This window comes from Lithobates pipiens, unplaced genomic scaffold (assembly GCF_037356315.1).
Source record: "Lithobates pipiens isolate NorthernLeopardFrog02 unplaced genomic scaffold, aLitPip1_a1.2 Scaffold_13, whole genome shotgun sequence".
Taxonomy (NCBI): Eukaryota; Metazoa; Chordata; class Amphibia; order Anura; family Ranidae; genus Lithobates; species Lithobates pipiens.
Genome location: NW_027507718.1, coordinates 107,813,319 through 107,830,445, shown reverse-complemented (window position 1 = coordinate 107,830,445; position 17,127 = coordinate 107,813,319). Strand labels below are relative to the sequence as shown.

Below are 17,127 nucleotides of genomic sequence, written 5' to 3'. Positions count from 1 at the left end.
CTTTGATGGCATATAAAAGGACTGTATTATCCCTTTCCATAGTTGTACAAGTGGTCCCACGATTGCTATATCTCTGTCTCTTGTTTATTGCACCATAATCCATTTTAGTCCAACGTTAGAGGGGGTTCAGGTTTATATTCATTGGGTTTGCTGCTTCAGGTGCCCATCAAAGCTTCTTTGGCCTTTTAAAAACCACAGAGTGCTGCCTTTCAAGCAAGCGGCGTTTCCTCTAACAGGCAAGGTGAAAACACCAACTACACTGAAAAGTTGCATAGAAGCCCGTTACCTTCCAATATGTGTCAAAATACACTTCACAATAGTTTCTCATTTACTAGCGTTGTTTGAAAAATTAAGGGATTTAGCATACACTTAAGCGATCCTCACTCCAAGGAATGAATCGGGAAGAGACATATTACATCACTTCCTGGTACGGAGCAGAAATTCTCCAGGAGTGCTGGCAGAGGAAGCAGCTAATGGAGCACAGTTCCACATTTGTAGGTATACTTTTTAAGACCACTAGGGGGCCAGCGGTGCGACAACGAAGCCGATGCACATGCCCGGCAGCCGCAATCACTCCTGAGAGACCCAGAACGGAGGTCTGTCAATGTAAACAGACAGATCCCTATTCTGTCAGGGGTGAGGAGACATCTGCTGTTCATACCAAATATGAACAGCCATCAGTCTCCTTCAGGCAGTCCCATCCCCTCATAGTTAAAATCATTTCCTTGGACACACCATTTAACTCCTTGATCGCCCCCTAGTGTTAACCTCCTCCCTGCCAGTGACATTTATACAGTAATCAGTGGCTATTTTTAGTGTCAAAAGTGTCTGATCTGTCCGCCGTAATGTCGCAGTCCCACCAAAAAAAAAAAAAAAAGCCATATATCTACCCCTTATTTTGTAGCCATTATAAGTTTTGCACAAACCAATCAATATACACTTATGTATTCTATTTTTTTGGTAAAAAAAAATTTAAAAAAAAAAATTTAAAAAAAAAAAAAAAAAAAAAAAAAAAAAAAAAAAAAAAATCGCAATATCGGCCTAAACTGAGTTGATGTATCATTTTCGTTTTTTGGAGGATATTATAGCAAACAGTATTGCTTTTTTTCTTCAAAATTGTCGCTCTTTGTTAAGAGGGGAAAATAAATAAATGAGGTGATCAAATACCATCAAAAGAAAGCTCTATTTGTGGGGGGGGAAAGGACATCAATTTTGTTAGGATACAACTTCGCACGACCGTGCAATTGTCAGTTAAAGTGATGCAGTGCCATATTGCAAAAAATGGTCTGGTCAGGAAGGGGGCAAATCCTTCCAGGGCTGAAGTGGTTAACTAATCTTCAGGTCTAAAAATTTACATTTTAAACTAGTGTGCAAAAAACAAATGGCTTTGGGACAGAACTGGTTAAGGTTTCAATGCATGCTTCCATGAAATAGCACTGCTTGTCAAAATTGATAAAAAAAAAATAAAAAAAATTGGATTTTTGTACGCACCTTAAAATCTTTTTCTCTGAAGTTCATTGACAGACACAGCTCCATTAATCTTGACCGTAGGGTTATTACGCCACCTTCAGGAGAGGACTAGGCAGAATATGTAATACACGCGAAAAACAGAACCGTACAGTTCCCTCTGGCAATAACCCCTCAGCCTGCTTCCTGCAGCTCAGTACGTCAACAAGCAGTATAACGTAAACTATAGGAGGGGAGGGTGTCGTGTCTGTCAATGAACTTCAGAGAAAAGGATTTTATGGGGAGTACAAAAATACTATTTTCTTTCGTTCATTGACAGACAGGGCTCCATTAATCTTGATCGTAGGGACGTCCCCAAGCAGTGTCATGAGGGGTGGGAACAGCAAACATAACTTCACCCACAACCAGGAGGTGCTCCCCGACCAAGGACTCACCATCTGAATCAACCGTATCAGAACTTGCGATCAACATATGCATCAGAATGCATTCACAAACAAAATGTAACTAACTTTCTCCAACAAGAAGAAAGAGTGTAAACTGCAACATTACCCGGCCACCTGCAAAACTTTGCGGCCAAAGCAGGCATCAGAAGATGCGCTTACATCAAATTTGTAGAACTTTGTGAAAGTGTGAACGGACGACCAAGTCACCACCTTACACACCTGGGATCCTGACGCTTGATGTCGGAAGGCCCAAAAAAGGTCCCAATTGCCCTGGTGGAATAGGCCGCGACAGGAAAGGGGGGCACCTGCCCCTTCAGGGTGTAAGCCTGGACCACAATCTGTCCGATCCACCCTGAGATGGTGGTCAACGAGATCGCCAGACCTTTCAGACCAGCTACCGAAACGAACAGAGAATTGGACTTCTGGAAGGGAGCCGTGGCAGGCAGGTATACCCTTAGGGCCCAGACCACATCCAGGGAATGGAGGGCCACCTCCTTAAGGTGTGTCAGTTTAGGACACAGAGATGGTAACACAATGTCCTCATTGAGATGGAAAGCCGAAACCACCTTCGGCAGAAAAGAAGGTTGCGGATGCTACACCACCTTATCCTTGTGGATAACCAGATAGAGCGACTTGCAGGACAAGGCCGCCAGCTCAGAAACCCTCCCGGCAGATCTAATAGCCACTAGGAAGACCACTTTGAGAAAGAGTCAACAAGGGAATTTCCCTAATGTTCTCAAACTGCGGCTTCTGCAGCGCCAATAGCACCAGGTTCAGATTCCTCTGAGGTAGGGGTGGTCGCACCGGATAGACTACATGTCAAACCCCTTGCACAAAGGTGCTCACTAATGAGTGAGACGCCAGGGTTCATTGGCAAAAAAACAGCCAAGGCTGATATCTGTCCCTTGATGGTGGTCAAGGCAAAGCTTCTGGTCCACTCCTCGCTGTAAGAACAGCAGGATCCTGGAAACAGAATAGGTGCGTGAACCCCAACCCCATCTCCTCACACAGGGAGATATAAGCCTTCCACGTACGATAGTATATCTTCTGAGAAGAAGATTTTCGTGCCCTCAGCATAGTGGAGATTACCGAGTCCAACAGACCTCAGTACCTGGCTTTCATGCCAGTAAAGCAGGATGGAGCATCGACCTTGCGATAGGTTCTTCTCGCAACCGCCAAGGAGCATCCGCCACCAGGCGTAACAAGTAGTGATGCACCGAAATTTCGGCCGCCGAAACATATCGGGCAAAAATGCCCTTTTCTGCAATTTGCCGAAAGAGAAAAATGGCCGATAACGGAGCCGAAAATGGGGCGTGGCCTAGTGGGGGCTACGCCCCCCGCCCCTGGTGACGCCCATCATGGGGGATGTATAGCGCAGGAGAGCCACCTCCGCCGCCTGTTTGATAACAGCGCCGGGAACATCACAGCTTTCATTTCAATTGCTGTGTGTTCCCGGACGCGCGCCGTCACACACAGCCCCTCCCCCTTGTCCGGGCACTTAGATAGACAGATCTGCAGGATTGGACGGATGATCTGTCTATCAAAGTGCCCGGACAAGGGGGAGGGGCTGCGTGTGACGGCGCACGGCCGGGAACACACAGCAATTGAAATGAAAGCTGTGATGTTCCCAGCGCTGTTATCAAACAGGCGGCGGAGGCGGCTCTCTTCCCTGCACACAGTGCACAGGCTGGCTGCAAAATGGCACACAGCCTACAATGGGACACACTGGCTGCAAATGGCTGCAATGGGGCACACTGGCTGCAATGGGGGATGCCTCCTGTACCGTGTCCCCAGTCTCTGACCACCTCCTGTACCACGTCCCCAGTCTCTGACCACCTCCTGTACCACGTCCCCAGTCTCTGACCACCTCCTGTACCACGTCCCCAGTCTCTGACCACCTCCTGTACCACGTCCCCAGTCTCTGACCACCTCCTGTACCACGTCCCCAGTCTCTGACCACCTCCTGTACCACGTCCCCAGTCTCTGACCACCTCCTGTACCACGTCCCCAGTCTCTGACCACCTCCTGTACCGTGTCCCCAGTCTCTGACCACCTCCTGTACCACGTCCCCAGTCTCTGACCACCTCCTGTATAAAAATATTTTTTTTTAAAAACAGTCATTTTTGGTATCTGTGCTGTTTCGGTTTTCGGCCTAGTGTATTTTTCATTTTCGGTATCGGTTTCAGGCACCAAAAAACCCATTCGGTGCATCCCTAGTAACAAGGATGCCAAGGCCAACCTGGGGCAATCGGTATTACTGGAATCCCCTCGGGCCTCCACTCTGCGGAGCAGACGTGGTAACAGTTTGAGCGGAGGGAAGGTGCAAGTCAGCCGGAGCCACCAACGTGTCTGACGTGTCGTCCAGGACAAAAGATCCTTTGGCAGCGAACCGCCGAACCTTCCGAGTCGAGAGGCCAGAAGATCCACATCTGGTGTGCCCCACCGCAGGCAGAGAAGCCTGAACACCTCTGGATGCATCTCCTAGGTCCAGCATCTGGCGACTTAGATAGTCCGCTTGGCAGTTTTCTACTCCCGGGATGTATATGGCTGACAGGGCCGGTACGTGTCGCTCTGCCACCGAAGGATGTGAGCAACCTCTCATGCTGCAGCCAAGCTTGTTCCTCCTTGGTTGACATATGCCACCGCCATGGCGTTGTCTGACTGGATTCTGATCAGACGCCCTCGTAGTCTCATCAACCATGTGGAGAGGCATAGCTTGATCGCTCGAAGCTCAAAAACACAAATTGATCGGTATTCCTCCCTCGACCAGAGGCCCTGGGTCGATTGTACTCCCAGCACTCCACCCCAGCCGGAAAGGCTGGCATCCGTTGTGATCACCGTCCAATGAAGAGGCAGGAACGACTTCCCTGACCGAAGATCTCAGCCACCAGAGGAGAGAGTCCCTGACTAACTGGCTCACCGAATCTGTCGATCCAGGGATAACTGAGATTTGTCCCATTTGGACAATATCTCCCTCTGGAAGACTGGCATGAAATTAGGCGTACGGTACCGCCTCAAAAAAGGAGGCTGCCATGAGGCCCAGAACTTGCATGTAGAAACACAGTGATGACCACCTGCGGTTCATCAGCAGCTTCACCACAGCTCTGAGAGTCTGCAGTTTGACGGGAGAAAAAATCTCCCTTCCATGGAGTCCAGCAGTAAGCCTAGGTACTCCAGGCACAAGTACAGACTTTGAGGTTCAACACCCACCCAAACTCATGTAGGAGTTTGCATGGTGATTGCCACATCCTCCCTTAATTCTGAGGCGGAAGCTGCTCTCAGAAGGAGATCGTCCAGATACCCCACGATTGCGATCCCACGTTGTCGCAAAAATGCCAAAACTGGAGCCAATACCTTGGTAAAGACTCGGGGTGCTGAAGGCAGGCCAAAGGGGAGAGCCACAAACTGGTAGTGCTCTTCCCCACTGCACAACGCAGAAACCTCCGATGCCTGAGGCATATGGGTATATGCAAGTACGCGTCCTGGATGTCCAAAGACGCCAGGGAGTCCTCCTGATGGAGTGCAGCGACTACGGAGCAAACTGATTCCATTCTGAACCTTTGTACTTTCACAAAGCAATTGAGGGCTTTTAGGTCCAGGATTGGACAGAACCCTTATTTTGTGGGGACTACAAACAGATTGGAGTAGAATCCCTGAAACCTTTCCGGTTTTGGAACAGGCTCTATCACCCCACGGCTGAGCAAGTCCCTTACTGCCCCAAACAGGGCCTCCCGGCGAGCCGGGGAGTAAGGGTATGCTGGAAGGAAAAAAAATAAAAAATCTGTTTGGTGGCTGAGAGGGGAACTCTATCTTGTAGCCCGATGAAATCAGTTTGCAGGCCCATTGGTCAGACAGCTGGAAGGCCCACTGAGCTGCAAACTCCCAAAGGCGACCCCCCCACCCGTGTGTCGGGCAGGGGCAAACCTTCATGCAATAGTACTTTTGCTTGCAGGCTTGTGAGACCAGGGAAGCTTTTGTCCCTCCGCAGTCGTCCTGTCAGACTGGGATCGCTTACCTGAAGCCCTGGGCGGACGAAAAAGCCTCTTTTAAGCAGAAAAGGAGGGCCCTTGCCTGTGGTGTGGCTCCTTACCCTTCTTGGACTGGGGGGGAGCAACATGCTCTTCCCACCTGTGACATTAAGGTCATCCAGTGAAGCTCCAAATAAGCGCTCATCAAGGGCGGGCAAATCAGTCAAGGCTTTTTTTTTTAGATGCCGGTTCCGCAGATCAGCATTTCAGCCAGATTAGGCGCCATAGCACCACTGCTGATACGGATGCTCTGGAGAGCAGTGGAAGTGTATCCAGGGCCGCATCACAGACATATTTAAAGGCCATGCACCAACTGGTCTGCTAGTTCTACGCAGACTGGAGGGGACTGTTGATTCTCCAATTCACGGTGCAATCATTTGCCCACTCAGTAAGGGTCTGCGACACTAAAGCCATGGACAGTACCGGTCGTAAGCACTGACCCCACCACTAAACATGGACCGGGCCACTGCCTCGGCCCTCCTGTCGGTAGGGTCCTTGAATGAATGAAATGAATGAAATACTTGTATAGCGCACAATGCGAACTGAATCGCCTCTAGGCGCTGTGGTGAGCTTTGATCTGCTAAAAGAGGAAGGTCTTTTATTTTATTGATTTTCTTCCAGGCGGATGTTGATTGGTAGAGCATTCCATAGCCGAGGCCCTTGGACAGCGAATCTCTGATCCCCCTTGGATTTATACCGGGCTTTGGGCACGAGGAGGAGGTTTTTGTTGGCTGATCGAAGACTGCGGTTTGGTGTGTAATGATTTATTTTCTCCATTAGGTATTGCGGAGCTTCTCTATGCACGCATTTGTGGGTGAGGCAAAGGGTCTTGAACGTGATCCGATTTTTTATGGTTAGCCAATGTAGGCTCCTCAGCGAGAGAGAGATGGATTCCCAGGTTTTTTTCCCCCCCCGTTATCAGCCTTGCTGCCGTGTTTTGGATCAGTTGTAATCGCGCAAGTTGATATTGTGGTAATCCTATGTAAAGAGAGTTTGCGTAGTCCAGTCGTGAATTAATGATTGTTCCAACTACCACTGCTTTGTCATTCTTTGGGATAAAAGGGAGGAGTCTGCGAAGCATGCGCAGCAGGTGGTGAGATCCACTGACTACTGCTCCTATTTGCACATCCATTGACATTTGTGCGTCTAAAATAACTCCGAGACTCTTGGCTTTGGTCTTTGGGGAGATAGTCTGCCCAAAGACGGTTGGTGGAGACCAGGAGGTTTTGGTTGCGGGCTTATGATTTGGGTGTAAGATAAGAAGCTCTGTCTTTGATTTGTTCAGCTGGAGGGAGTTAGTGGTCATCCAGTCCTCTATTGATTTGAGGCAGTTTAAGTTGTTGTTGGTGATCTTTTTTTCCCATTGATCCGGAAATAAAGTTGCGTGTCATCAGTGTAAGAGTGGAAGCAGAGATCTGAGCATCTGATGATTTGGAGAAGTGGGCGAATGTAAATGTTGAAGAGAACGGGTGATAAAGGAGAGCCTTGAGGGACTCCGCAGGTAACTGCCCGAGTTTCGGAGAGGAATTTTCCTAGTTTCCCGGTCTGTGACCGATTTCCTAGGAAGGACGCGAACCATTGGAGATCTATGTCTTGGACTACTTCTGTGAGGCGGATGAGTAGAGTATTGTGATCTACTGTATCAAACGCTGCACTTAGGTCTAGCAGTACGAGGAGACACGGCTCTCCGTCATCTGCTGGTTCGAGGGCGTCATCCCAAATCTTGAGGAGAGCTGTTTCTGTTCCATGACCCGGGCGGAAGATTAGATTCAGAATCTACCAGAATCGTGGGTACTTTATTTAACCTCGATACTGGGGGGTCCACAACCAGGGGAGCCGACCATTTTTTAAGGAGGCTCTCTTCAAAAGCAAAAGGGGTACTGCACTGTCATTCTTTTTGGGACCGAAAAGGTCCGTTGTGGGCTTCTCCATTCCTTGTATATGAACTTATCCAAATAAGTCAGATACAGAAATACCTTAGATGTAAGGGCTGGCTTACGGGACCCAAAAGGGACCGCCACCTCAGCAGAGGATCCTGCATTTTCAGGGTATCACGCACAGCGGTGATAAGTGCTCCAACTAGCACTTTTTCCTGCGCGGACCTGGACACAAAATCATCCTCACTGTGCAAACAGTCCTGGTCAGCATCCTCCGACATCAGAACAGGGGCCGTTTTTTACCCCCCTTGCGCCTGCACGCCGCCACCACCCTGGCAACAAACATTTCAAGGACCGCCGACAAAGCGTCCAAAAGTAACTGCACCGTTTACAAGTGAGCCGGTTGCAATTGCAAGGATACCTGGGGAAGAAACGCCAGCTTCTGATGCCATGCTGACCCACCCTGTCTGCCACTCTTGGGGACTTAGGACAAGGTTCTCAATCCCACCCTCCTAGCTGCTACAGACTGAGAGCCCCCCACCGCAGGACTCACCACCCTGACCGAGTGCTGCGCCGTGCTGTCGCTGATCGCTGTGTCCTGTGTCAGCTCACAAGTGTCCAGGAACAAAAAAAAAAAAAAAAAAAAACGCGCTGTTCTGAGGCACAGGAACCAACGCTGGGGAGAAAAACTGTGCTGAGGATACAAGAAAATGGCCATCCTTATATAGAAAAAAGTAAATAAAAATAAATAAAAAAAACACATAGGGAACACGGCTGCCGAACTCAGTGAAAATGGCCAACGACCATGCTTCTCACAGGCCAACAGAAAATGGCCGACAATCATGCCTTACACAGAGAATGCACTGAAAATGGTGGCAGCACATGCAGAGCACACAGACACCAGCAAAGAGACAAATGACAGCACAGGGACACAGACAGCCAGAGCAGCCCCCAATCAAGGATCAGAGCTCCCTGGAGGACCTCCGGCCCAGGTACAAACACCGCACTACAGCCCAGTCGTGCGGCATCCCTCATGGGGGGGGGGTAGAGGAAAGGGAGAAGAGGGACCCCCTAATCAACCTCCCATGCCCAGCTGCTCTATCCTGCTGAGACAGGGAGAGCTTACCGTCTGGACGAGCTGGAGGTATCCCATCACAGATTCACACCCGAGCAGTACGGGGTGGCTGCGGGCCATGGCACACTGCGACAAAGACATCCGTAGTCCGGTCATATGTGTGCCCCGGAGCATTGCGGTCACTGGCCGCCCCTGGAGCCCGAGGGGCATGTCGTAGCCGACCCAGTGCGTAGTTAGGGCCTGCACACGCTCGATGGCCAGGCTGGGGAGAGTATAAGGATCTATATTATCCAGCCTGTCACCCAGCCGGCTGTTGATAGAAGATCACAGGATCAAAATCTTGCGCAAAAGGCAAAACAGAAACCCCCCCCCCAGGACAGATGGTCTCGGCAGGGAGCCTAGGTCCTGCTTCACCAAGCAGAAAAAAGAACTGAGCTGCAGAAAGCGGAAAATGTGGAAAGAAAATAAGTAATAATGCAGCTTGGTAAACAGCATGGCAGAAATCAACTTAAGTGCAATTAGTGAATGTTAGCCCACAAAGGTGTGAATCCGGCCTTTGGGCTTTGTGTACGCATTTGCATTTAATGAAACAATATTTTCTCTGACGTTCATTGATGGACACAGCTCCATTAATCTTGACCATAGGGTTATGCCACCTTCAGGAGAGTACTAGGCAGAACATTTTATTACATGTAAAAAACAACTTACAGTTCCGCCCAGGGGGCAGTCCTTCTGGCAATGACATCACTCCTGCACGTGTGCGGGAGCGGCTGGTAACCTCGCACTAGCTGAGGCAATGGCACGAACGTTCACCAACTGTCACCTTCAGGACTGGCTGTTTGTGCCCCTGTGGTTTCTGCCCTCATTTGGAGGGGGATGAGAGAAGGCTTGGGTTTTACTTTACTAGCTGGCCATTTTTTGGTTTGATTGGACTCAGATATCTAATATTCCAAACAACACTATTAGGAGCTTTTGAAGTTGTGAAACTGCCTGGCACACCTGTTCCACAGTCTGTTGTTTTTAAACACAATATCATAGAATGTCACCTTTAGACAAATTTCTCTTGCTTAATACTCACGCCTGAGGAAGGAGGTATATTTATACTCTGAAACGAATCGGGTGCAAGAGTACCATAGCTCACTCTATGTACAGCGGTGACTTCTATGTAAATGTATTTTCTACGTTATGTGTTTTGATACTATATATTTATTGTTTTTTGTACTCTACTATACTTTACACATACCTAAAAAGTCCACCATTAGGGGTTTTTGTTTTGTTTTTAGCAGTATTGTTTTGGCCCTTCTGTCCATTTGGTCCTTTGTTACCAGAGTCCTCGAAGAACAAATCAGATTTCTTCAAAACCTCTGAAAGGGCTGCATCCAATTTGGGGGTCTTGAAGAATTTCTCTTCCTCTTCCATGTCTTGAGTTTAAGAAATTTTCTCTCTGGGTCCTTCCACTCTCTCAAAATAACCTCCGAGGGTCTGGTGGACTGGCAATAATTTGGACTGAGGTACCCCCAGTCCCCTGTACATCTTATCCCAGGCTGACACCCGAGTTGCAGGCTTCGGGATGTCCTCAAAAGGCGTAAATTGCCCCGAGTAGCTCCTCCATGTCTTCCATGGGAAAGAGGTGTCTATTGCGCCTGGGAACCTCACTGTCCTGGCTTTCCGACTCTGAATTTTCTCCCTCTAAGGAGCTTTGGTCTAACTCCCCAAGTTCCTCTGCTACAGACTTCAGGTCTATACAAAAATAAATAAAATAACAAAACTTTTTACTGCTGGGAAACACAATCAAAGAGCTGAGGTGCAATGGGAAGGGGGGGCCTATTAACCTCATGTGTTGACTGGGTTTCCTGTCAGGTGGACCAGTCAGCTCTCAGGTGTGCTTCCTGGAAGACGACTAGAGAAAGATCTTTGTTCACAGAATATCTTATTGCATTTATAAAAAGGACATCAGCCGCACAAAGATGTACATGTACAATATTGCAGAGATTGCAATGTAAAGGGCACTGTAGATAATGCTAATGAATACCTACGATAAGTCACAATCAATAAAAAGGTACAGTACAGAAATGTATTTTACCTGATAAAATTCACCATTCATAACAGCATCTGCAAAACAGAAAACAAGAGGATTTAGAAGGACGGATAGATATATTGACCAACAAGAATTGCATTTATTTAATTTACTGAAATGCATATAAAAAAGAACATTAAAACTTGCATAGAATCGTGTCCAGCCGGCTACAGAACACATGCCTGCGTTTCGTCACAGATTTGACGTGCCCCATGATGGCAAATCTGTGATGAAACGCGCCGGGAGGAGCGACGTTCTGACGTCACCATGCGCTATGTCCGTTCGTATACAAGCACGAGCGTGTGTTCCGTAGCTGGCAGGCCACAATTCTATGCAAGTTTTAATGTTCTTTTTGCGCCACCTCCATGCCTCAGGCATCATTCAGATATACCGCCACAAAGCCCATGACGTCAATAGACGTAGTATGGGCGCCAAGTGGTTAAGGGAAAGTCCTAATTACCTCCAGCTTGTAGCTAAAGAAACAGGAGGCAGTTCTTTTGCATTTTGCTGCATTAATAGCGCCACTTAAGAACTACTTGACTTCACCTCATGAGTCAGTATAGTTACTGAAATTGCCAGTAGGGATTTTTTTTAATCTAGCGCAGGCTATTTGAAAGGGTCACTGTGCCAGACAACTCAGTAATGCTTTATTGAATTCCCCAGAATGATTCAGAAAGTACTGAAAACCAGTGGATCAGAAACAGAAATGCAGCTAGCTTTTTCGGAAGGCCAGGAACGGCAGGTTATACATTTCTCCAGCTACAGGTTTCTTCTGCTAAATGTTCCCCTACTGAAAGTATTTGGCTGCATTCAAATTTCTGCCCCTAAACGCCTATGCGTGCATGGAGATATAGCAGAAGTAGGCGACCTAGGCCCTCCAGCTGTTTTGAAACTACAAGTCCCATGAGACATTGCAAGACCCTGACAATCACAGGCATGACTCCTAGAGGCAGAGGCATGATGGTAGTGTCACCAAAGCTGGAGTGCCGAGGTTGTCTACCCCTGACATATAGGCTAACATGAAAGAGCGTTTAGGGGCAGAAAAGGAAAAGACGCCTGTAAAATAAGCGCTTAACAGCTGTAGTGTGCATGAGCCCTAACGGTTCATAACCTTTTAACAATCTTGTCTATTTGTTGCAGGCTGGAAACGAACGAACGAACGGTTTACACATGCTTATAAAAATTGTCTATTCTGCAGTAAGTTGTAATGCTTTTGTGTCCTATCACTAAATATTACTGGAACTACTAAGCTTTATCACATCTGTCCCACTTAATTTATGCAGCCAAGACCGTGATCTCCGTGTTACTGCAGAATCAGAAACCCCTACCGCTTGAATAATACATTTAGGAGGAGATTTTCTTGGACCGACTTCAAGAAGATGCACCGATGCAACAATCGAAAGCTAGGAATTGACTTTCGGCAAATAGAATTTCTCCTTTAAAAAAAAAAAAAAAAAAAAACAGACCTAAACATATAGGAAAGGGCCATAGATAATAGGATTTTTGTATTCAGCGTAAAATCCTTCTCTCTGAAGTTCATTGACGGACACAGCAGCTCTTCTTGACCTTAGAGTTATATCACCCCTTTAGGAGAGTACTAGGCAGAAAGTGTTAAAAACAGCAACACTTGCACAGTACCACCCAGGGGGCATTCCTACTGGCTATAACCCCTCAGGCCCCTTTCACACATTCGGATGATATGTCCATATTTCATCCATCCGTTTGCGGATGAAATACGGACATACAATTATCCCTATGGGATAGCGGGTGTCTGCGGATGAGCATCCGCAGACACCCGATTTCGTCTGCCTCCGCAACAGTCCGATTCTGCAGACGGAGGAAAATCCTATTTTTCTATACGTCTGCAGAGCGGATCGGACGAACACGGACAGACAGTCCGTGCTCGTCCGATCCCCATAGAGGAGAGCGGAGAGCTGCCAGGGCGGTCCCCGCACAGTGTGCGGAGACCGCCCTGTCCGCAGCCGGCTCAGCGGGGACAACGGAGCGATCCCCGCTGAGCGAGCGGATCTTCACGGGGCGGATCATTACTGATCCGCCCCGTGTGTAAGAGGCCTCACACTGCATCCAGCAGCTCAGTTCATTAAAAGCAGTACAAACAGAAATAGGAGGGGGGGGGGGGGGGTGCTGTGTCCGTAAATGAACGCCAGAGAAAAAGGGATTTTACGGCGAGTACAAAAAAACTATTTTCTCTCTCGTTTATTGGCGGACACAGCTGCTCTTGACCTTAGGGACAGCCCTAAGCAGTGCCAAAGAAACGAGGGGTGGGAACAAACAATAACTCCACCCAAAACAGCCAGAGCTCCTCAACAGAGGAGTTGCAAACTTAACCAAGTATCGACAGGCGCACGCCGATGTACGTCAGCAGAATGCCATGGACAGGCAAATGGGCGTACAGGTACGCCCCTTTAAATTTGCCCCCGTGCCATTACGTGCGCGCTGGTCGGAACCTCTGTGAGTCAGACCTGCGGGTCCAGCTAACTCAATCGGTGCAGGGATACCCGCGATCGCCTCACGGGGAGGAAGAACGGGGAGATGCTAAAGTAAACAATCATCTCCCCGTTCTGTCTAGTGACAGTATCATTGATCTCTGCTCAGTGTGATCAGGAAGAAATATTGGACCTTGCGACAGAAGGTCCTCTCGCATCGGCAGTTACCAAGGAACATACGCCAACAGGCGTACTATGTCGGCGTACCATGGACGCGGAGGCCAATCTGGGGCAATCAGAATTACCGGAATCCTCTCGGCCTCCACTCTGAAGCAGACGTGGTAGAAGTTTGAGGGGGGGGGGGGCCCATGAATCAGCAGATAATGCCCCCACGGAGCCACCAACGCATTTGCCGCGTCCATCCTGGGATCCTTTGACCTGGCCACAAACCTCCGTACATTCTGATTGAGTCACGAAGCAAGGAGATACACATCTGGAATGCCCCACCTTAAGCAAAGGAGCCGAAATACATCTGGATGTAGCGACCATTCCCCTTGGTCCAGCATCTGACGGCTTCGGTAGTCCGCTTGCCAGTTTTCTATGCCCGGAATGTACATGGCCGACAGAGCCAGCGCGCGCTGCTCTGCCCACCGCAAGATGTAAGCGACCTCCAGTGCTGCAGCCAAACTCCTTAGTCCTCCTTGATGGTTGGCATACGCCACCGCGTTGTCCGACTGGATCCTGACCAGATACCCCTGCAGCCTCTGTGACCATGTGGAGAGGCACTGCCCGATTGCCCAAAGCTCCAGTACCTTGATTGGCGGGTGGGATTCTTCCTGTGTCCACCGATCCCTGGGCTGACTGTACGCCCCAAACTCCCCCCCCCAAACCGGTCAGGCCGGCGTCCGTTGTGATCACCGCCCAATGAAGAGGAAGGAAGACTTCCCGGACCGAAGGGCCAGTGACCTCAGCCACCAGAGCAAGGAATCCCTGACTAGCTGGCTCACCCGAACTTGACAATCTAGGGACAACGGAGATTTGTCCCATTTTGACAATATCTCCTTTTGCAAGACTTCTGTGGGATTGAGCATACGGTACCGCCTCGAAGGTGTCTACCATGAGATCCAGGACTCACATGCAAAAATGCAGCGATGACCATCTGTGGGACACCAACAACTTCACCGCAGCTTGAAGAGTCTGCAGCTTGTCCGAAGGGAGAAAGACACTTGCCTCTGAGGAGTCCAGAAGCAAGCCCAGGTACTCCAGGTGTTGAGTCGGCACCAACACCGACTTCGGGAGTTTGGTTGGGTACTGAACCCCCAGAAGAGTTTGCATGGCAATTGCCACATCCTCCCTCAATTCTGAGGTGGAAGCTGCCCTCAGAAGGGAAGTCATTCAGGTAACCCACGATTGTGATCCCTCTTAGCCTCAAAGCCAAAATTGGGGATAGCACTTTGGTGAAGACTCTCGGTGCCGACGCCAGGCCAAAGGGGAGAGCTACAAATTTGTAGTGCTCCTCTCCGACCGCAAATCGCAGAAACCTCTGATGCTTGATGCATATGGGGACATGCAAATATGCGTCCTTGATGTCCAGGGATACCAGAAAATCCCCCTGATGTAGTGCAGTGACCACTGAGCGAACCGATTCCATCCTGAACCTTTGTACTTTCACGAAGCTGTTGAGGGCCTTGAGGTCCAGGACCGGACGGACGCTACATGTGACAATTTCCTATATTCTTCATATGTCTGGGCTATGGGGTAGAGTGGCAAGACAGAAGACTTTTCTTTCGAAGAAAAAACATCCAAGCCTGGCTAAATTTTGCAGTACAACATCAGAAGTCTCCCAAAAGCATGTGGGAAAATGGGTTACGGTCTGATGAACCCAAGGTTGAACTTTTTGGCTATAATTCCAAAAGCTATGTTTGCCACAAAAACAACACGAAAAGAACACCATACCAGTGAAGCATGGTGGTGGCAGCAACATGCTTTGAGGCTGTTTTTCTTCAGTTGGAACAGGGGCCTTAGTTAAGGTAGAGGGAATTATGAACAGTTATAAATACCAGTCAATATTGGCACAAAACTTTCAGGCTTCTGCTAGAAAGCTGAACATGAACTTTATCGTTCAACATGACAACGACCTAAAAGTACACACCCAAATCAAAAAAGGAACAGCTTCACCAGAAGATTAAAGTTTTGGAATGGCCCAGCCAAAGCTCAGACCTGAATCAGATTGAAAATCTGTGGGATGATCTGAGGAGGGCTGTGCACAGGAGATGCCCTCGCAATCTGACATATTTTGAGTGTTTTTCCGAAGAAGAGTGGGCAAATATTGTCAAGTCAAGATGTGCCATGCTGGTAGACTCATACCCAAAAAGACAGAGCAGTGAAATAAAAGCAAAAAGGTGCTTCAACAAAGTATTTGTTTAAGGATGTGCACGCTTATGCAACCATATTTATAGAATACAAAGATCACTAATTATGGCTGAGCACTACCCAGCTTGACTACTTTGTTCCAGTTGTAAGAGGATGTTCTCCTGCAGTTTCCAAAGTCCTTTCTTTTATTAAGGGCGGTATAGACTCCAGAGAGATAATTTTGCCCCTGTAAAATTAGCCAGACCTCATTTGAAATATGCAGTTCAGTTTTGGGCACCAGCTCTCAAAAGGTATTTTGGGGAACTGGAGAAGGGCAACCAAACTGATAAGAGGCATGGGAGGAGCTCAGCTAGGAGGATAGATTAGAGGAACTGAATTTATTCTCTTGAGAAAAGGAGATTGAGGGGACATACAAGTAACATGTACAAATACATAAGGGGTCCATATAGTAAACTTGGTGTTGAGCTATTCACTTTAAAGGACATCACAGAGGACAAGGGGGCACTCTTTACGCTTGGAGGAAAAGAGATTTCATCTCCAAATATGGAAAGGTTTCTTCACAGTAAGAGCTGTGAAAATGTGAAATAGGCTACATCCAGAGGTGGTTCTGGCTAGCTCAGTAGATTGTTTTATTTTTTTTATTTTTATTTTTTAAAGCAAAGGCCTGGCTTCTTTCCTAAATGTACACAATATAACTGGGTACTAACATTTATTTATAGGTAAAGTTGATCCAGGGAATATCCGATTGCCTCTCGGAGAATCAGGAAGGAAAGTTTTCCCCTGCTGAAGCAAATTGGATCATGCTTTGCTGGGGTTTTTCGCCTTCCACTGCATCAACTGTGGGTACAGGATTGTGTATATGGGATTGTACGTTTGTTTTTATTGGTTGATCTAGTGTCTTTTTTCAACCTGACTATTTAACTATGCTTTCTTGAACATGACAATGAGTTCACTGTATTCCAATAGCCTCCACAATCACCAGATCTCATAGAGTACCTTTGGGATATGGTGGAACCTAAAGATCAGGTTTCAAACCTGTTCACACAACCTATTACGATTAAACTTTTTTGCAAGTCTCTGGTATTTGTTGCATTAGCTTTCTATTGTCATCCACTGGAATTTCCTCTGTTAACAATATCAGAGATACACAGTTAAGCTGCAGTTTGCAAAAAAATTCCACCACCTTACAAAAATCATTAACCCACTCCCTACCAACACATTCTTTATAGTGAACTGTCAACTACTTATGGTAGCTGGTGATGTTTCAACAACTTAATTTTAAAGCATCAAACTCTGCTTTCTTATCTGCTGAATGATGGGACTGAATGTCCCCATTAAGC

General features: G+C 47.9%; 1 protein-coding gene across 3 annotated transcripts in view; it reads right to left on the bottom strand.

Annotated features, from left to right (window-relative positions):
- The window catches only part of CLTA (clathrin light chain A), a 53,158-nt gene that overhangs the window by 27,592 nt on the left and 8,439 nt on the right, over positions 1 to 17,127 (bottom strand). For all 3 annotated transcript variants that reach the window (XM_077475384.1, XM_077475385.1, XM_077475386.1), the window contains exon 2: positions 10,974 to 11,002. In XM_077475384.1, the coding sequence (XP_077331510.1) occupies positions 10,974 to 11,002 (29 nt within the window). The remainder of the gene's footprint in view (positions 1 to 10,973; positions 11,003 to 17,127) is intronic.